The sequence below is a fragment of the Mirounga angustirostris genome, unplaced genomic scaffold, assembly GCF_029215605.1.
Source record: "Mirounga angustirostris isolate CCGP_5_RB_7025 unplaced genomic scaffold, mMirAng1.0.hap1 SCAF_16, whole genome shotgun sequence".
NCBI lineage: Eukaryota > Metazoa > Chordata > Mammalia > Carnivora > Phocidae > Mirounga > Mirounga angustirostris.
The window spans coordinates 2119470-2137536 of record NW_026991724.1 but is presented as its reverse complement, the minus strand read 5'-3'; the positions used below and the strand labels follow the sequence as shown (position 1 = coordinate 2137536).

At 54.7% G+C, this 18067-nt stretch overlaps 1 protein-coding gene across 4 annotated transcripts in view; it reads right to left on the bottom strand.

Moving 5' to 3' along the window:
• FBXO31 (F-box protein 31) overlaps positions 1 to 18067 on the bottom strand; it is a 41499-nt gene that overhangs the window by 14370 nt on the left and 9062 nt on the right. For 2 of the 4 annotated variants that reach the window (XM_064581003.1, XM_045890612.3), the window contains exons 2-4: positions 15524 to 15595; positions 12149 to 12235; positions 5488 to 5564 (exon numbers count right to left, since the gene is read on the bottom strand). In XM_064581003.1, the coding sequence (XP_064437073.1) occupies positions 5488 to 5564; positions 12149 to 12235; positions 15524 to 15595 (236 nt within the window). The remainder of the gene's footprint in view (positions 1 to 5487; positions 5565 to 12148; positions 12236 to 15523; positions 15596 to 18067) is intronic. The other 2 variants (XM_064581004.1, XM_045890613.3) reach the window with 1 other exon arrangement.

Genomic DNA, 18067 nt, shown 5'->3' with positions numbered 1-18067 from the left:
TACTCAGCCATCAGAAAGGATGAGATCATGCCATTTGCAACGACATAGATGGAGCTAGAGAGTATTATGCTAAGTAGAATAAGTCAAAGACAAATACATAGGATTTCACTCAGACATGGAATTTAAGAAACAAAACAAACAAAAGCAGCAGAAACAGAAGGATAAATACAGAGAACAAAGAGATGGCTGCCAGGGTGAGGGGTATGGGCCATATGGGCGAAGGGGAGGGGGAGGGACAGGCTCCCAGGTGCGCGATGACTAGGTCACAGGAATAAGTCAGATGCGTTTGTGAGCACAGCGTCACAGACTGTCACCCAGCTGAAACTCACGTAGTTACCGTGTGTCAGCTACACTTCAGTAAAAATAAATTCTGACAGAAAAAATAAGTAGATTTTGTTTAAAAAGAGGAAGAAAAAAAAAGGTAGTTCAACCTAAACCTAAAAGCAAGCCTTTTGGAGAGAAGGGCCAGCTCTGAAGTGGAGGGAAAGACCAGATGACGCTAGAAAGAAGCAGGAGGCCCCCAGTCGGCCCCTGACCCACCAGAAACGGGGGGCTGCTTCCGGCAGCAGAGACCTGCGAGGCACACAGACGCCACGTGAGGGCTGCTGGAGACTCCCGTTAATTCCAAGCAAGCCTCGTGCAAAGCAGCTCTGCAGCCCTCAGGGAGACGGATGTGGACCAGGCCTCAGGCCACATGGTGCGTCCCCACCACGTCTGTAAGGCGGGGGAAGGACAAGGCCCACGTGCAGAGAAACACCCACATTCTTCAAAGATCCATATGGAAGTATTAACAGAGGAAACGGCACGGGCCTGGGATCTGCTTTAAATGCCTGAAAATCAGAAGCAAAGAGAGGAGGCAGGTGCCGTGGGCTTGCCGCCCTTGACAACGGAGGGCGACCACTCTGCCATCACTCTTCCAGTTCACGCAACGTGGCAGCGGACGGGTCGGAGTGACAAGGTGCCCGCGGCGGAGACGGGGTCAGAGCGACCAGGTGGCAGAGACGGAGTCGGAGTGACGAGGCGGCTGCGGCGGAGATGGGGTCAGAGCGACCAGGTGGCAGAGACGGGGCTGGAGCGACGAGGTGGCCACGGCGGAGACGGGGTCAGAGCGACGTGCTGGCCGCGGCGGAGATGGGATCAGAGCAGGGAGTGGTCCCCAGGCACAGCACGCCGCACGTTCCCTGAGGCCAGAGGGCCAGCCCGTAGTCAGGGGAGCCTGGGTGCCCAGTGGCCGGCTCTGGCTCACACATTTCTGTGGCGATCCAATCCAATCCGACCCGATCCGACGAGGGCGAGCTGGCCCTGTTCTGTCATGGCTCCATTTTCCCCTAGTTATCCCCTGCTTTCAGAAGCTGCAATTTTTTTTTTTTTAACTCTATTAGTCACTGCCAGTAAGAAAAACAATTATCACCCTCCCTGCCTAAAGCATGGAAGGCAGCCTGCCCACACGGGGAGCAGTCTGGCTTGTCCTGTGAGGAACATTCTAAATCCAAGGCTTTCCCCAGTGATGTTAAACATAAACATAAAGTATGTTTCTTAACGGATGTTTCCAAAGAATCATAAAGAACATGAAGCAATATTTATCCCTGTCCAAAACCCCACCTGGTGAGCAAAATACAGAGTAAAAGAGCACCCAGAGTCCCCGGGGGGCCCATGCGGGGCAAGCTCAGAAGGGCCCACACCAAGGCCCCGATGTGCCGTTTGAGAGACGTGCTGACGGCTGGTCCCGTGAGCTAGGGATTCCGGTCCTCCGAGGGTGTGTGCAACCAGGGGGGAAGCAAGATCAGAAAACCAGCGCTCCCCAAAGGGCACCAGACTTCATTCCCAGTGAAGCATCAGCAGCAGCGACATGGGGGCCAGGCACCGAGACGCCCCCCAGCCCTGGGGCTTCTGTGAAGAGAGCACACAGCAAGCTCGAGGAGGACGGCCACACTACAGAGCCCCAGTCAAGTGCCACATCCTACGATACAGATGCCCGTAAAGCACTAAAAATGAGCAGCTACCTTTCAAAACATGATAGGCAAGGGACTGAACAGCATCTAAAAATGAGACCGCAAGACTTTTCTCCTGCCTAGAACCCAGGGGCTTACGCCAACCAGCCCCGCCTGCTGACACCAGCTGTCTGCACACCCCACAGTTTAAATGCTGCCTGAAGACGTCAGGGAACATGCACAGTGGCCCCAAGATGAGAACCGAGAGCCTAAAAACAAGGGATAGGCTTGAGGTGAGCCGAAGGGGGCAGGGCTTCCCACCCCTTTGCCCCAGGTCCCTGACCGCTGGTGGCTGGGCAGAGGGGCGGCAGGGTGCTGGAACCCCCAGGGCTGCCGCAGAGGCCAGCGTGCTAGGGCAGGATCCCAAAGAAGCAGGCCCTACTGTGTGTGCAGCTCTGCCCTTGAGGCACCTTCTGGATCCCAACCCGTGGGGGGCGGGAGACGGAGAAGCCAAGCAGAAGGTGGCTGCTAAGAGGCCAACCAGCCAGGAGAGGGATCAGCGGTATCCCTGACCCGCTAGGGGAAATGCAGGTCCTGGAGAGCAGGAGGTGCCCGGAGGGGACACTCTGTGGACGGGGCCACCCGGGACGAGATCGGCCCTCACCACACCTGGTCAGGGCAAGGCGCTCTGCTGGCTGTGACCCCAGGCCAGAGGCCAGGCACCTTCGTGGGGGCAGCAGCATCCACGGCCACGTGTGCGGGCATGCCAGCAGCCCACTGCCACGCCCAAAAATCCCGAGGAAAAAGAGAGACTGTAAGCTGAACCAGAGATCACAGACTTTAAAGGAACTCTGACTAATATATTTAAGAAGACACAATAAGAAGGAAAACAAAGGTCACCAAAAAAAAAAAAAAAAAAATGAGGCCAGACTTACATCTTGGCCATAGTGGAGTAACGGGACTGCTGTGAGCCCCAAGGTGACCCCAGACAACAGGCCACACAGGGCTGTGATCCCAGAGAAGAGAAATAAGAGGTCACCCCTGCCATCCCCTGGATTCCTGCCAGAGGCACCTTCCAGACCCCGGGGCTCAGAGGGGGCCAGGCAGAACCGGGCAATGTTCTAACTTGAGCGAACAGAGATCAGAGTTCAAGGAGGCTGCCGGGGCTGGAGTAGAAAGAGGGGAGCCGGGCGGAGACAGAGCCCAAGGATCTGCCAAGGGTCCTGGGCTCCAACCACTCACCGAGCCCAGTACAGGCTGGGCAGCGTGCTGCACCATCCATCTCCAAGCAGCCGGGGACGGGAGTCCTCAGGGAACCCCCAGGGCATGGAGGGAGAACCCCCAGCACTGGGACCTTAGACACAGAGCTACAGCACATCCCTAAGAGACCCAGTGGCCTTCAACGAACACCCTGTCCACCTGACCAGCCCGACCCCATTTGAGGGAAGGGACTCATCCATCTCGTCACTCCTTAACAACAATGTCCACCATCACAGGGAAAAGAGCAGGCGTGCAGGGGACAGGAAAACGGCAGACAGCCAGAGTCAGGAAGACAAGGATGCTGAAACTAGAAATACTGTGGTCTCAGCAGCAGCCTGGCCAGGAATGCCCCTCATGGGACCTCAGTCAGGCTGATGGCAGGACAGAGCGCCCACCTCCAAGGCAGCCCCCACTCCAGCCGGGCAGGCTGTCCCCTCTGGTCCTCTTCTGCCAGCCCTGGCCCCCATGTTCCCCACACTGGTGACAGTTACCAGGACCACAGCTCTCAGTTCATCAGCCCTCCGGCCTTCGGTGAGCCTCACACTCGGAAGGCGGAGGGCAGTGCTTCTGGGGCCTGGCCCTTGCGGTCTGTGTGATGAGGTGCCCATGATTAGATTCGGGTCAGGTATTTTGGGCAGGAGATCCAGAGAAGCGGGGCTGTGCGCTTCACATGAAACCAGGAGGGGCCTGAGGTCAGAGTCCTACTGCTGGTTAGTTAACATCGATCACTGGGATGGGCGCTGTTGGCCACATCTCTCCCCAGTAAGGCCCCTCTTCCACCCTGTAATCTTGATCGCTAAATAACGGCCCCCAAAGAAGTCCACATCCTAATCCCTGGAACCTGTGCACATCATCACCTTACACAGCAAAAAAAAGGATTTTACAGATGTGAAGTTGAAGATCTTCAGAGGATTCTGGCTCATCCAGGCAGGCCCTAAACACCATCACTTGTACCCCTCTAAGAGGGAGGGAGACAAAGGTCTGAGACACACAGAAGGGGAGAGGCCACACTAAGGATGGAGGCAGAGGTAGGAGGGGTGCGGCCACAGCCAAGGGCTGCCTGGGCCCTGCAGCTGGAAGAGGCAGAAGGACCCTTCTCTGGAGTCTTCAGAGGAAGCGTGGTGACTCTTGATCTCAGCCCAGGAGCACGTTCTGAGGACGTCAGGCACACTGGGGACGTCGGGCACACTGAGGACATCAGGAATACTGACTGAGGACGTCAGGAATACTAAGGATGTCGGGAACACTGACGGAGGACATCAGGAATATGGACTGAGGAGGTCGGGAACACTGACGGAGGACATCGGGCACGCTGACTGAGGTGTCAGGAATACTGACTGAGGACGCCGGGCACAATGAGGACATCAGGCATACTGACTGAGGACATCAGGAATACTAAGGATGTCGGGAACACTGACTGAGGACGCCGGGCACAATGAGGACATCAGGAATACTGAGGATGTCGGGCACACTGAAGATGTCAGGCTTCCATAAGAGTGAAAGAATACATTTCTGTTGTTTTATGCCACCCGGTTTGTGGTCACTGGTATGGCGGCCCCTGGAAGCTACAACAGTAAGTGATAAGGGATCTGTGGGGAGATGCTCTCTGATGGTGGAAATACGGTCTCCCCAAAAAGTGCCCACCGTTGGTGCTCCCACCCATCAAGGACACTGGCCTGACCCCAGTATTACTATGGTGGGTGAGAAAAGATTTAAAACCGGGGCCTCACAGCCCCACTTTCAGACTTGGCTCTGAGGCCCAGTCTGGTCCCAAGGCCGCCGGGGCTGCTGGGTGAGTCACTCTGACACGGCTCCCCGGCGTGCCTCCCAGGCCGCTGAACTGTGTCTTCCTCGCAGGGCAAGCGCTCACACACATCAGTGGAATGACAGAAGGCACACAGGCAGAGTCACAACCGGGGTGCGCCTAGGGCTCAGCGATGGGGCACCTGCTACGATTCCACGTGACCCTGAGGGCCGGAGGGTGAGTGTCCACGGTTCCCAGGGCTCCTCATTTAGAACAAACTAGTGCACAACCCAAAACTAGAGTGTCCCAGAGGCGTGAGCACAAGGGCCCAAGGTGTCCAGGAGGCAGGGACCAGGCTATGGGAGGGAAGATGCCCTCGAGGCAACCAGTGGCTCATCACTACAAAGTCCAGGGACGCAGCGAGAAGGCTGAGAACCAGTTACCGAATAGCCTCTGGCCCCTAATGACAGCCATGCCGTCACACAGGCGACAGCGGGCTTGCCCCTCTGGCTGGAGCGGGCGAAGGCCCACGCACAGCGCTCTTGGACTTACCACCACGTTCAGCAGTCCTCCGTAGGGCCCGATGTCCGGCTGCCACAGCCCCAGAATGTGTCTGTACCGATGAAGCACTAGGGGAGAGAGAGAGAGAGCGGGTCTTCACACTGCAGCCGGCCGGTCTGCGCTCCGCAGGGACACAGGGGAAGGGCGAGACCGGAGCCGGGAACTGCGGACAAACCACTCATGGCGGCTGGGGACAGAGCCTTGGATATAAACACGGATCTCAGCAGACTGCTTAAGGAGTTTCTAAAGAATTCTAAGAAGGAAAATGTCTTTCAAAACCGTAATAAAACAGACAACAGGGCCACTTTGAAACCCAGGCTCTAAGTGGCCAGTGCCGATGACACTGCCTTGAAAGACAGAGTGAGCACCCTTGTGAAGTGGTGAGCCTCCCATCAGTGAGGGAGTCAGAGACAGGGACACCGCCTTCCTAGGGACTAAGGCAGATGGTGACCAGATTTTCATCACGTTGGGACACTGGCATCTATACATGCAGTCTGTCTATAAAGCAGTTCGACTAAAACTCATCACTAGAGTGAACTGCTCACTCTGCTGGGCACACAGGCCCAACAGCCCTGTCCCGGCAACAGGGGCCACCGTGACCCACGACGACACATCTGGTCCCACGCTCTTCTGGGTGTACTGTCAGGGTGTTTCCAGATAAGATTAGCATTTAAATTAGTGCACTGAGTAAAGCTGACGGCCCTCCCTGGTGTGGTGGGCCTTGTCCAATCAGTTGACAGCCTGGAAAGAAAAGGCTTTTCCACAAGCAGGGAACGCCTGCCTGGGCGAGCTGGGACATCAGTCTTTTCTAACTTAGGACTTGAAATGGGAGCAGGGGTTCTTCCACGGTGCCGAGCCTGCCAGATTTCAGACCCCAGCTACACCCTCAGCTCCCCTGGGTCTCCAGCTTATTGATGGCAGATCTTGGGACTTTTCAGCCTATATTAACCGTGGGACCCAATACCTTATGATAAATTCATCTAAAGAAACTGGTTCTATTTGTCTGGCGAACCCTGGCGCACACACAGTGGAAGCCAGGGATGGGCTGGACCATCAGCGCTGTATGGTGACACCATTCCGCGGGAGGGGAGCCCCAGCCAGCACGGCCAAGTGGGACCCAGAGACAAAGATGGGACGGCGGCTACCAGGTCTCCATTTGGTCCGGAGTAGAGGGACGAGGAAAGGGAGGCCAAAAGCAGCCCAGGCCTCTCAGGTGCGCCGGCAACCACTGATACCCGAGGAACCTACGGTACACAGCCGAGGAACACGGGTTTCTAACGAGCATGTACTGTCTCCCAGACACCTGCCATTCATCCCGTGTGCAATCTTCTGAGTTGGTTTACAAGATGCAAAGTGAATTCAGTCTGGTTATCGTATGGTCATACCCTGATAGGTTTTGCATTTAATTAGCAAGCAATAATAAGCAGGACCAGGAACTCTAAGGAAATAATGAACTCCAAACAGTGACATGTATACTCAAGGGTTTAGGGGTAAAATGTGATAGTATCTGGCACTTACTTTAAAATGTATCAAAAAATAAGGTGGAATGATGGAGAGATGGCGGATGAACAGCTGTGTGATAATAAAGTGCGGCTGAGGGTTGTAGGATCTGGTGATGGTAAGTGGGTGTTTGCTCCATAATCCCTTTTTTTTTTTCTGGTAGATTTTTAAATTTTCATGCTAAAATACTGGAGAATAAAATAAATGCGCCCATTTATTTTATGGGCCCTGACCATCCCCTCTTACTCCCTCTCCCCCCTCGCCCCCAGCTTGACTGCTAGTGATGGTCTGGTTCTTTCCAAATCAGTCTTACGATCTCAGACCCCCTGGACTGCTCAAAGAACATGCGAGACTCTTGGAAATTTTGAAAGGAGAGTTCCCCTGTTTTGCTTTAAAAGGTACAGCCCTTTGAAATAAAAACACTGCCTCCCATCTGTCTGCTTGGAGGGGCAGCACTCTCTGGATGTATAAGCTCTGCAAGTGTTAGAAAAATCATTGTGCCCCTCATGGCTTTTGCTAACACAACACTGACTCGCTGAGCCTGGGACCACCCTCATAACAGTCCAAGAAAGAGTCGGAGACCAGCATTGCCCGCCGACCTGCAAGCAGGTAACCCCTGGCTAACCCCTGGGCGGGACAAGCCATTTCCTCATGCAAATGTAAGGGCTGTGTTTTAGGACACTTTAAAAACTACAAGCTTCCAGAACAGAGTCCGGCATGAGCCCAGGGTGCCTCCAGACTGAAAGTGCCCACCTGAGTCACACAAACACTGGGTGTCCACACCAGGAGCGGGGCCATGTTCGGAGTTACCTTCTAATGCCCGGGGCCCTGCTGGGAAGGCCAGCCCCTGAACAATACAAGGAGTGTGCACATGTTCACGCATTTTCCCTCATGCTCCCACTGCACCTTCTGCCTGACCCTGCAAGGGTAGAGGAAGGGCCTGGCTGAGACATCCTGGAGCAAGGCGCTCCCCAGACCCAAAGGGGCTTCTCACCTGCAGAAGACCCCCAGCTCACAGAGCCCTCCTCACAATGTTTCCAAACAGCCGCTGACCACGGGTCAGGAGAGAACAGGATCAGGTTACAGACTGGGCAGGGGACCTGAGACGTGGAGGCAACTGTGTTAGACCCCTCAGGTGCTTTACTGTCATGGGCTTTAGGACTCTGCAGAACTTCAGTTCAGGGGCAGAGAGAGCCTCAACAAGAGGGAATTCCGTTATCCATGACAATCGAGAAAACACCACTGCTTCAGCCACACAAGGGCAGGACGCAGACCTTTCAGAATAATTCGTATTTATTCCAAACAAGGCAGCTCACAGGCTGCTCCCACCACTGGTCCCCAAGGTCAGTGTGGCCGTATTCAGAAAAAATTCCCAGCTCAAGACACCCCTGTTCCCCAAAATGGGGGAAATCATCTGAGCTGGCTAAGCGACCTCTCAGCTCAAGTGCTAGTGGGAAAACGCCCCATCCTAGTCAGTGCCAGTGAATTCTCATCGCCAATAGGAAGGCCACTTAAGAAGGCAAGCAGGAAACTCCTGGCACATGAAACAACAAACAGCAAACCCAAAAGATCCGACTGTCCTCGGCGCAGCGTGGGCTGGGAGGGGGCTCTCTTCCCCAGCGGTCCGCGGGCAGCCGCTGTGGCCCTCACGCAGGACAGCCAGCCCTCCACCAGCACGGCCCTCAGTCGTTCCTGAATCACCACATCTGAGGCTGCAGAGCCGGGGTTTCGGGTGATGGGTGTTCCCACCCGTGACTCTTGTCCAAAAGATTATCGTAAAGGCAACTAATGTATCTCCTGCCACTAGCTAGTAGCTTCTGGTAAATGAAAACAAAATCAGAGGAGGAGACATGTCCAAACTCATTTCACCAGGCCAGAATGACCCCACTACCAAAACAAGGAGGCCACAAGGACAGAGAACTACAGGCCAGTATCCCTGATGATGGGGCGCCTGGGTGGCTCAGTCGGTTTAGCGGCTGCCTTCGGCTCAGGTCGTGACCCCGGAGTCCTGGGATCGAGCCCCGCGTCGGGCTCCCTGCTCGGTGGAGAGCCTGCTTCTCCCTCTCCCTCTGCCTGCCACTCTGCCTACTTGTGCTCTCTCTCCCTCTCTGTCAAATAAATAAAAATCTTTAAAAAAAAAAAAAAAAATCCCTGATGAACGCAGATACAAAAATCCTCAACAAAATACAAGCAGATCCCACTCAACAGTACATTAAAAGGATCACTGACCACAATCAAATGGGATTTATCCCAGGGATAAATGGTTCAACGTCCACAAATCAATGTAGTAACAGCACCTTAACAAAATGAAGGATAAAAATCATATGTCCTAGGGATGCCTGAGTGGCTCAGTCGGTTAAAAGTGTCTGCCTTTGGCTCGGGTCATGGTCCTGGGGTCCTGGGATAGAGTCCCGCATCAGGCTCTCTGCTCAGTGGGGAGCCTGCATCTCCCTCTGCCTGTTGCACTCTCTCTCTCTCTCTCTCTGACAAATGGATAAATGAAATCTTTAAAAAAAAAAAAAAAAATCATATGTCCTCAATAGATGCAGAAAGAGCATTTGATACAATTCAGTATCTACTTATAATAAAAAACTCTCAACAAATGTCTAGAAGAACATTCCGCAACATAATAAAGGCCGTATATGAGAAAGCCCCGCTAACACCATACTCAACGGGGAAAAGCTAAGAGCTTTCCCTCTAAGGTCAGAACAAGGCAGGATGCCCACCTTGCGTCAAGTTGCAGGATACAGAATCAACATCCAGAACAGGACCAGGAACACCATCCCACAGGCTCCAAGAATTCGGCCAGGTAATTGGCAGGTGGGCTCCCTCGCCCAGATGCACTTCCCACCAGTGCCCTCTGCCCTCTCTAGGAGCACCCGCCTGTTTCTAGACTTCCCAGTGGTCTCCCCTTCCTCAGGACGCCTTGTGTGTTCTTGGCCCCACCTGGCAGATGGACTCTGGAGGAGCCTTCCCATTAGACTCTACCTGTGCAGCCAAATACCCTGTCACCTATGCCCCAGCATTCAAAGCGGCCTACCCATCTCCTCACCAGTGGTGCGCAATGTCCCACCCTCCAGCACTCCACCCAACTCCCTGTATCCACCAGAACTATCTGGAGCACCACCAGAATTCTAGATGGCAACCTCAAGACAGTTACTATCAATTCACACACAAGGACACGTAATAGCTACGTCATTAACACAACACATTCCCCCGAGATGCTCCCCACGCTTTAGAGACACGGACTACTAAGAGTATCAGGCAACAACATGCAGCCTGATAAGAAAAAAAAGGGGCGGGACGCCTGGCTGGCTCAGTTGGTTAAGCAGCTGCCTTCGGCCCAGGTCATGATCCCAGGGTCCTGGGATCGAGTCCCACATCAGGCTCCTTGCTCAGCAGGGAACCTGCTTCTCCCTCTCTCTCCGTCTGCTTGTGCTCTCTCTGTCAAATAAATAAAAATCTTTAAAAAAAAAAAAGAAAGAAAAAAAAGGGGCAAAAGTGACCCAGCCAAAGAAGCTCATGTGGGGCCACAAAGCTCCTCAAAGGTTAGCTTTAGATGGGCTGACCTGCCTCTCCCTGGGACAGTGTCTTTGGCTTGAGGCTGCTAAGCCTGAGACCAGAGAGACCAGGGAACCAGGGAACACGGGGTCTCAAGAGCTCCAGGAATAGGGCAAGTGGATAAGGGAGACAGAAACAGTGCCAGGTCCCAAGGTCCTCACACGCCAGTCATCACAGTGGACATTTCTGGAAGGTTGGGCTGGATGAGGCCCCTTTGCTGATTGACTGCTAACCGGGGGGGTGGGTCAATCCAGGACAAAATGTGCTAGAGGTAACTTCCAAGAGTGTTCAGGAAGAACCCAGTTCATGCCTCTGACTCCCCCTGACCCACCCGACCCCCTTGACAGCTCAGCCAGCTCCTCACGCCTGCTTGTTCACACTCCCAACAAGCCCCGCGGTCACCGGTCTCCACTCCAGCAGTTCAGCTCTGGGCCTGATGACATGAACAAGGTGGGCATTGTCAGGAGCCGTGCCCAGACCTTGCACACACCCAGAAGCAGGCTAACTTAGTCCACGCATCTCTGCACTGACGCCAGGATGGTCTCCATGGGACCAGCACACTTCGGCTGCATGTCCACAGTCTGACAGGGGTTAGGAACGATCCCGTAAGCGCCTCTATTTCCTCTGCTCCCATAGGTTTTGTTAGAAATTGTGCATCTACGAGACTTAGGAGCACGTCTGCTCCAGGCAGGCGCCACAGACACATGGAGGGTTCAGAGGGGTGGGAGTAACGAGGGAGTGGTGCTGTGTGCTTCTAGGAACGTAAAAACGCCTTTTAGTGCAAGCAGGTATGTGTGATGTCTTCTGGACAACATTCACTTTCCACCTCAGCTCAACCGAACAGAGAGCGGAGATGTGTGCAATACGCCTCAGGGAAATTTCTAGACACAAGTAATGCCAATCGGGAGGGGAATCCGGTTCTAAATAATCCAGTGCTTCTACTCACTTCTGCCCAGTGTGGGTCCACTGTATGATTTTTTTTTAATTCACATATGCTGTAATGATGTGACTAATGAAATCTAGAAACAAAACACATTTAATTTTGGAGCAGAAGTGTTTTAAGGCTTCTACCCTGTCCTCTCCCCTCAGCCTCAATAAACAGCAAATATTAAAATGTGTACCAACAGGGGCGCCTGGGTGGCTCAGTCGTTAAGCGTCTGCCTTCAGCTCAGGTCATGGTCCCAGGGTCCTGGGATCGAGCCCCACATCGGGCTCCCTGCTCCGCGGGAGGCCTGCTTCTCCCTCTGGCACTCCCCCTGCTTGTGTTCCCTCTCTGTCTTTCTCTCTATCAAATAAATAAAATCTTTAACAGAAAAAAAAAAAATGTGGCCTTGTTGGTACTACCCAAAAACCCCAAAGCTGCTGAGGAATCCCGGCCCACGTGTGCAGCCGACCCAGGGCCACGGCTCAGGTGTGGCCTCGGCTGTGGCCGAGCCCAGAAAACAGCCAAGGTAAGAAACAGCAAAAGCCAAGGAGGGCAGCTCTCTCTTAACACCCAAGCAGTCCTCGTGCCCGGAGTTAGAGGTCCCTCTCCATGCAGCTTCTCAGCCGTGCTCGCCCGCAAATGCCAAAGCCAGCAGGAGGTACGTACGGCAGGTGTAAACATCTCTGTACTCCATGTGCTCGTAATCGGGAAGAATTTTCATGAAACGTCCCGACTTCACACGAGGGTTTATACCTGAACAGACACAGCAGGGAAAGGATAAAGATGGCTCTGCTTCCAGGACAGTATGAATAGTTCCCAGGACTCAACACCCTCCCTCCCTGACAACGGACACTTCCCATTACACACTCAGCCCCCAGAAAACTCAGGGTGCAAGCGTTTGCCAGGGGTGACGGGTCTTCCTTTAACCAGTGGAGCCACACCAGAAACTCATGAAGGCAGGCAATCTCGGGACCCTCCTCTCTCGGTGGCCACAGATTAAAGGAGCACACGGAGGTGGGAGAGCCGAGGCTGTGGTTGGGGGATATCTGGGGGACCATTTAGAGAACCCCTATGCCCGAGTCTGATCTCTCCCTTGCCTGGTGCACACCTGGCGTTCTCCTCGATCTCTACTGCATGTGTGTTTTGTTTCTGATTAAGGGCGATGTTGGCCTACCTCCTAACTCAGGCCTCCTCCCTCCTGAACCTGTCTATGCCAGGAACCAAACTTGATTTTCCTCCACAACCCATTCCAGAAGCTAAGTAATTTTCTCCTCAATAAGGCCTTCAGAGCAAATTCACAAAAACACCGCTCCTGCATCGTGAACATGAAAACTGAAGCTGGCTCTACCTGGGGCAGATGCAACACTTCTGGACACTGAATAAGGTAATCATTCCCCCGATTTTGCAACCATTTTTAAGGGGTCAAGATTCAGCGGTGAAAAGAAATCTCCAGATGTCCTCCTGCGCCTGCCCATGTCCCCAGCATTCCAGACTCGCAGATAAGCCTGTCCCTTCTCCCTCTCCCACCCCCAGCTTACCCCCGGCCACACCATCTGCTGCTCACAGTTACTGCCCACCTGCCTGCCCACCTGTGCTCCACAGGACAGCATAACTGAGCTGAGCTCCGTGGGGGCCTTATTCCCACATCTGCCCCCACACCTGGCAGGTGTCAGCACCTGCCTTCCTCCAGGTGCTGTTTGGAATGCTTACTCCTAAACTCCTAAAGAACTCTGCCTTCAAGTGGCGTTCAGGTGATATTGTCCAACGACCTAACAAATTCAAGGAGTCCGTTGATAAAAACTTGATAGCAGATACTCCTAGAAACCAGCTGACCGTCCAGAAAAGCCAGAACACCTATGTTTTACGTGCACATACACGGAGATTGTTGTGGACGGAACACCAATGCTGAGAGCCAGCCTAAGTCCCTCCAATTCCAAGCTCTGGTTGGACTTAAGATACTGAGCTCTGGGCAAGCACGGAGGAACCAAGGGTGGAGCCAGGGCCATGTGGGCACCCACAGAATGGAGGGTGGGAGGCAGGCGGCAGGACTGGCGTTCTACTTCTGGAATCTGGGCTTTGCAGGGTTCAGAGCAGCACTGCTCTGGCTGCGGAGAGGAGAAGACAGGAAGGGATCAGGCTTTCTGGACATGTGGCTACCAGGGCCCCCTAGACCCACGTCCCCTGGGATGGTGGAAGGTGGAGCGGAGCCAAGAGAAGAAAGCAAGTCCAAGCACGCACAGGGAAAAAGGACCTGGTAGGTCCTGAGCAGCCAGCCTTGCACTGGGGTCCCAAAGACAGGGCTCAGGAGGCAACTGCCGAGCTGGGCATGGTGGCTGGGGCAAGGATGAAGCCCAAAGCCTCAGGAGGGAAAAGCGGGGAGCTGGGCATGGTAGGGCAGAGGGCTCCCAGAGGCAGGTGGTACGTCAGAGGGCATGGCTGAGCCCCCATGAGCTGTGCTAGTTGTGAGCAGACTGGCTCCCCAGAGGAAGGTCCGTGAGGAACCTCCAGCCTGCTGACAGGAGAGCTCCCCAATGTGAGCGAATCCTAACTCGGAACACCAACCACCGCACAATCCCAAGCTGCCATGGATCTCGGGTGTGGGGAGAAGCCTCTGACAGAGCAAGGAACCGACAGGATGGCAAAATCAGCCGCCTCCAAGGAGGGAGCACTGCCCATGTCTCCCCAAGAGTCGGCCCTACATGGAAACCCCATGCTCCCCTGCGGCCATGTGAAGGAGGGGCATCTCAGAGGGAGAACCCGAGTGACAGACCCACTAAGAAGAGGGATGCGGAGAGAGGCAGCGGCCGGCGTGCCCCATACCCTGGAGGGGCTGCCAGGGCTTCGGCTGGCTCTCAGAGACCCGCTTCTGTCTCAGTCCTGAGTCCCATGCAGACCACGGCCACCGCTCCCGGGTGAGGCATTTAGGAAGGAGCACCACCTGCTCTGCTTTCAATGGAGAACATTTCAAAAGAATGTGAAAACCAAAATCTACCAAGATGGTTTTAAGGTGAAACCTTAATGTCTTTTTATTTTTTTTAAGATTTTATTTGTTTGTTTATTTATTCATTTATTTAGAGAGAGCAAGCATTAGCAAAGGCAGAAGCAGACTCCCCGCTGAGCAGGGAGCCCGATGCGGGGCTCGATCCCAGGACCCTGAGATCATGACCTGAGCCAAAGGCAGACACTTAACCAACTGAGCCATCCAAGCGTCCACTTAAGGTTCTTTTAAGAGCAGTGAACAGTCAACTTCAGGCCAGAGAGAACTGGTCACCGTTGTCTCTTACTCTGTTCTTTGATCCCCAGCCCTGGGGCGCTAATACTGAACAAGGCGGGCACCCAGGGGTGAACCCACAGGCTGCTTCCTGCAGGTCGGTGCTGGCCTGCAGCTCCTGGCTGGTGTCAGTGTGAACAGAGATCCTCACGGCCTCACGCTAAGGGGCACCGAGGAAAGACATCTGGGGCTGGGGGGACTCAGAGCACTCAGACAGGGCGTGTCACTGGTGACTCTGGAAAGCAAAGGAGGGGAGAACAGGAAATGGGGGCTGGGGGGCTCAACATGGGGACGCGAGGCTCCGGGGTAGACGGAGCCCCAGAACGGGGAGCCTGATGTGGGGCTGCAGGCAGGTGGCCGAGGAAGCCCGGGGAGTGGCCACACTTCCCAGTGAAGCTGCTGTCCACATGACCCTCGGGCTGTGGGCCCAGATCCAGGGAAGGGGACACCTCTGGAAGCACCCCAGGGTTGTTCCCAACACAGCCACGTTTCTCAGATCTAAGGGTTCTCCACGCCTAATAGAAGACACCATTATCTGTGATGGGCTGAAAAATAAGGCTGACACCCCCAAAGATGAAGAAAAGACCCCCCAGGTCAGGGCTGCCGCTCCCAGCGCCGTCCGTGGAGCACCAGCTACGTACGACTCTCAGAGAGTGTCCGGGAGGGGACTGTGGGCTGTGGGTCACACTCTCCGCACTCCTATCAAGGGTGCTCACTCTGCATCTGCATCTGGAACGAAGGGGACCGTGGCCGGCAACAGGTTCACTTACGCTTGGCATAGACGTCTCTACAAGACACGCCCGTGATGTCCAGCTTCCGCAGGTTCTCGCAAACGCCATACTCTGCAACAAGAAACATTTGCTGGAGATCACAGTCAAGAAGTCACAAGGCTGCAGAAACAGACAGACTGAGCGCAGGGAGGGAAGGTGCACGCCGAAGCCTTGGCCCTGTCTTCCAAGGTGGAGTCCGACCCTCGCTGTTCCACACTTGGTCGGCACCCACACTCACTGATGAAGCCATTTTTCTGCTTAGACCACACTTGACAAAGCAACAATCCGCGCTGTCTATCCTGATAAACTCTAGAAGCCTAATTGCACAAACCCCAAATTAGACAATCCCCAGTGGCCTGGAAACAGCTCGTTCCCATGGAAATGAGATCGTCCTTGGTGTCAGGGTCACACGAAGGCCCGCTGAACCCACACTGTGGCTCACCATACCACCGGTTCTATTAAACAAAGCCACGGCCCATGAGGGGAGACCCCGGTGAGAGCCTGGACGAGGGCCTGGAAGGAGGAGCTGTGCCACATGCCTTGGGCACCAGGCCCCCAGACCCCAGCCAGCGATGGAGATCCTGGATGCCCTCCCTGCCTCCCCGTCCCCGTCCTCGCCTGGCTGACGGCACCCTCGTGCTTCCTCCTCCCACGTTTCCAAGTCACCCACCCCAGCCTCCCAGCTGAAACCTTGGGTCCTTCAGGTCAGGTCCCGGCAAGGCTGTGCAAGGAAAGCACCGTAGGGAACGAATCCCCACGAATCCAGAACTGCCGGGAGGCAAGAGCCTGCCCTGGTATCCACCTCTGTGCGGGCCAGGCACCACTGTATTCGGCCCTGCTAGCAGGCCTGAGAGAGCTGCTACCGTCTCATCCATTTCGGCGGGGAGAAAACATGCACAGAGAGGCCCGGGGCCTGCACAAAGGAGCACAGCTGGTGGTGCAGGACCCAGAGCCGAAGCCTGGATGGGGCGCCTCATGGTGGTGAGCAGAGCCCGGGCAGGAAGAAGCGTGCTCAGCACCCCTGCTGCCCAAGTCCTCACAGAGCCCCACCAGGACTCTCTGTGTCATCCCGGGTACAGTCATTCAGCTGGGGCATCACGGACAGCCACCTCTGTGGCCAGCACTATGCGCCCATCACAGGAAGGGACGCCAAGGCTGGGCAAGGTTGGCAGCTCAGCAGTCCGTCTGAAACATGGACTCATGCAGTGTGGCCAGCACTGGCCAAGTGCCATCCCCTCATCATGTCACTCCTGATGGGGTCTGGTCTGGTCTGTTCACCAGAATGGATGATATCGGCCCAAACGCTTCTACGAAGGTAGATAGGATTCCAATAGTGCACAAAGCAAAGCTCCAGATGCACAGAGGAGAGAAGGTATTTAGGGCAAGGCAGCTACTCGGCAAATGTCCCTCCCGACAGGGCCTGCCCAGGGGAGCCCCGCTTTTCCCTACCTCCTCTGCTGATGAACAGACATGAAGTCAAAGACTCCTCTAAGATGTAAATCACGGCCTTGCTCACTATCAGGCAAAAAAATAAAAAGCATATGTTTTATCCTGCTGCCAAGAAGAATGTGGACTCCATTCTGGAGGATAATGCAAGTCTTAGGAGCCTATGAGGACAGACAGATGAAATATGCTGTCCATGCATCCAGGGCAGGGACACAGGAACACCCGCATGCAACGGGGTCCCCAGCATCTCAGAGACCACAGCTTGTCCAAACCCCTGCTCTCCCCATGCACCAGCTGAATGGCCCACCCTCACCCTGGTGGGCAGAACACACTGACAACCGGTCTACCACACTCTCAATATAAACGCTAAATAAAACTCTCTTCACCATCTCCTGCTGGCTCCATGATGCCCATGATGGCCAAGTGGCTCCTCCTGAAAACCCGGTCAGCGGTCACTACTTTGGCTCTCCGTACACACACTTTGGCTTTCTCCTGTGCAAACAATGCACTTCAAGATTGTTACCGCGTAACAGGATTGGCGTGTCGGTTTGTTTCCTGGGTGGTTTTGAAAGGACAGCTCCGTTTCTCGGTTCCAGCATGCTACCGGTGCTTACAATAACAGACAAGGATGAGTCTCTTACTGCCCCAGAGACAAAGTGGGGTGACCGCAGGGGGCAGGGGTCTTCTTCTTTGTAATGTGTGTAGTGCTGTGGGCAAGACACTGGGACTCTCGGTGCCAATGGTTAGACTCGAGGCACAGCCCTGAAAATGCATTCAGGTACGCTCCTGTGGCTGATGGCCCCGGAGGTCCACAGCCAGGCCTCTCTGAGGCATTGGTACTGCTGCTTAGGTGTTTCTCCAGGCCCAGGCTGTGAAGGCTGGTGACCTGGCTTATGATTTTTGAATCAGAGTCCAACGCACACTCCAACCTGACAGAAACAATGCTTCTGAATGGCTCCCAGGGTTTTAGCCAGGATGGCCACCTCATCATAAATTTCTGCACATTGGGCGCCTGGATGGCACCGTCGTTAAGCATCTGCCTTCGGCTCAGGTCATGATCCCAGGGTCCTGGGATCGAGCCCCGCATCGGGCTCCCTG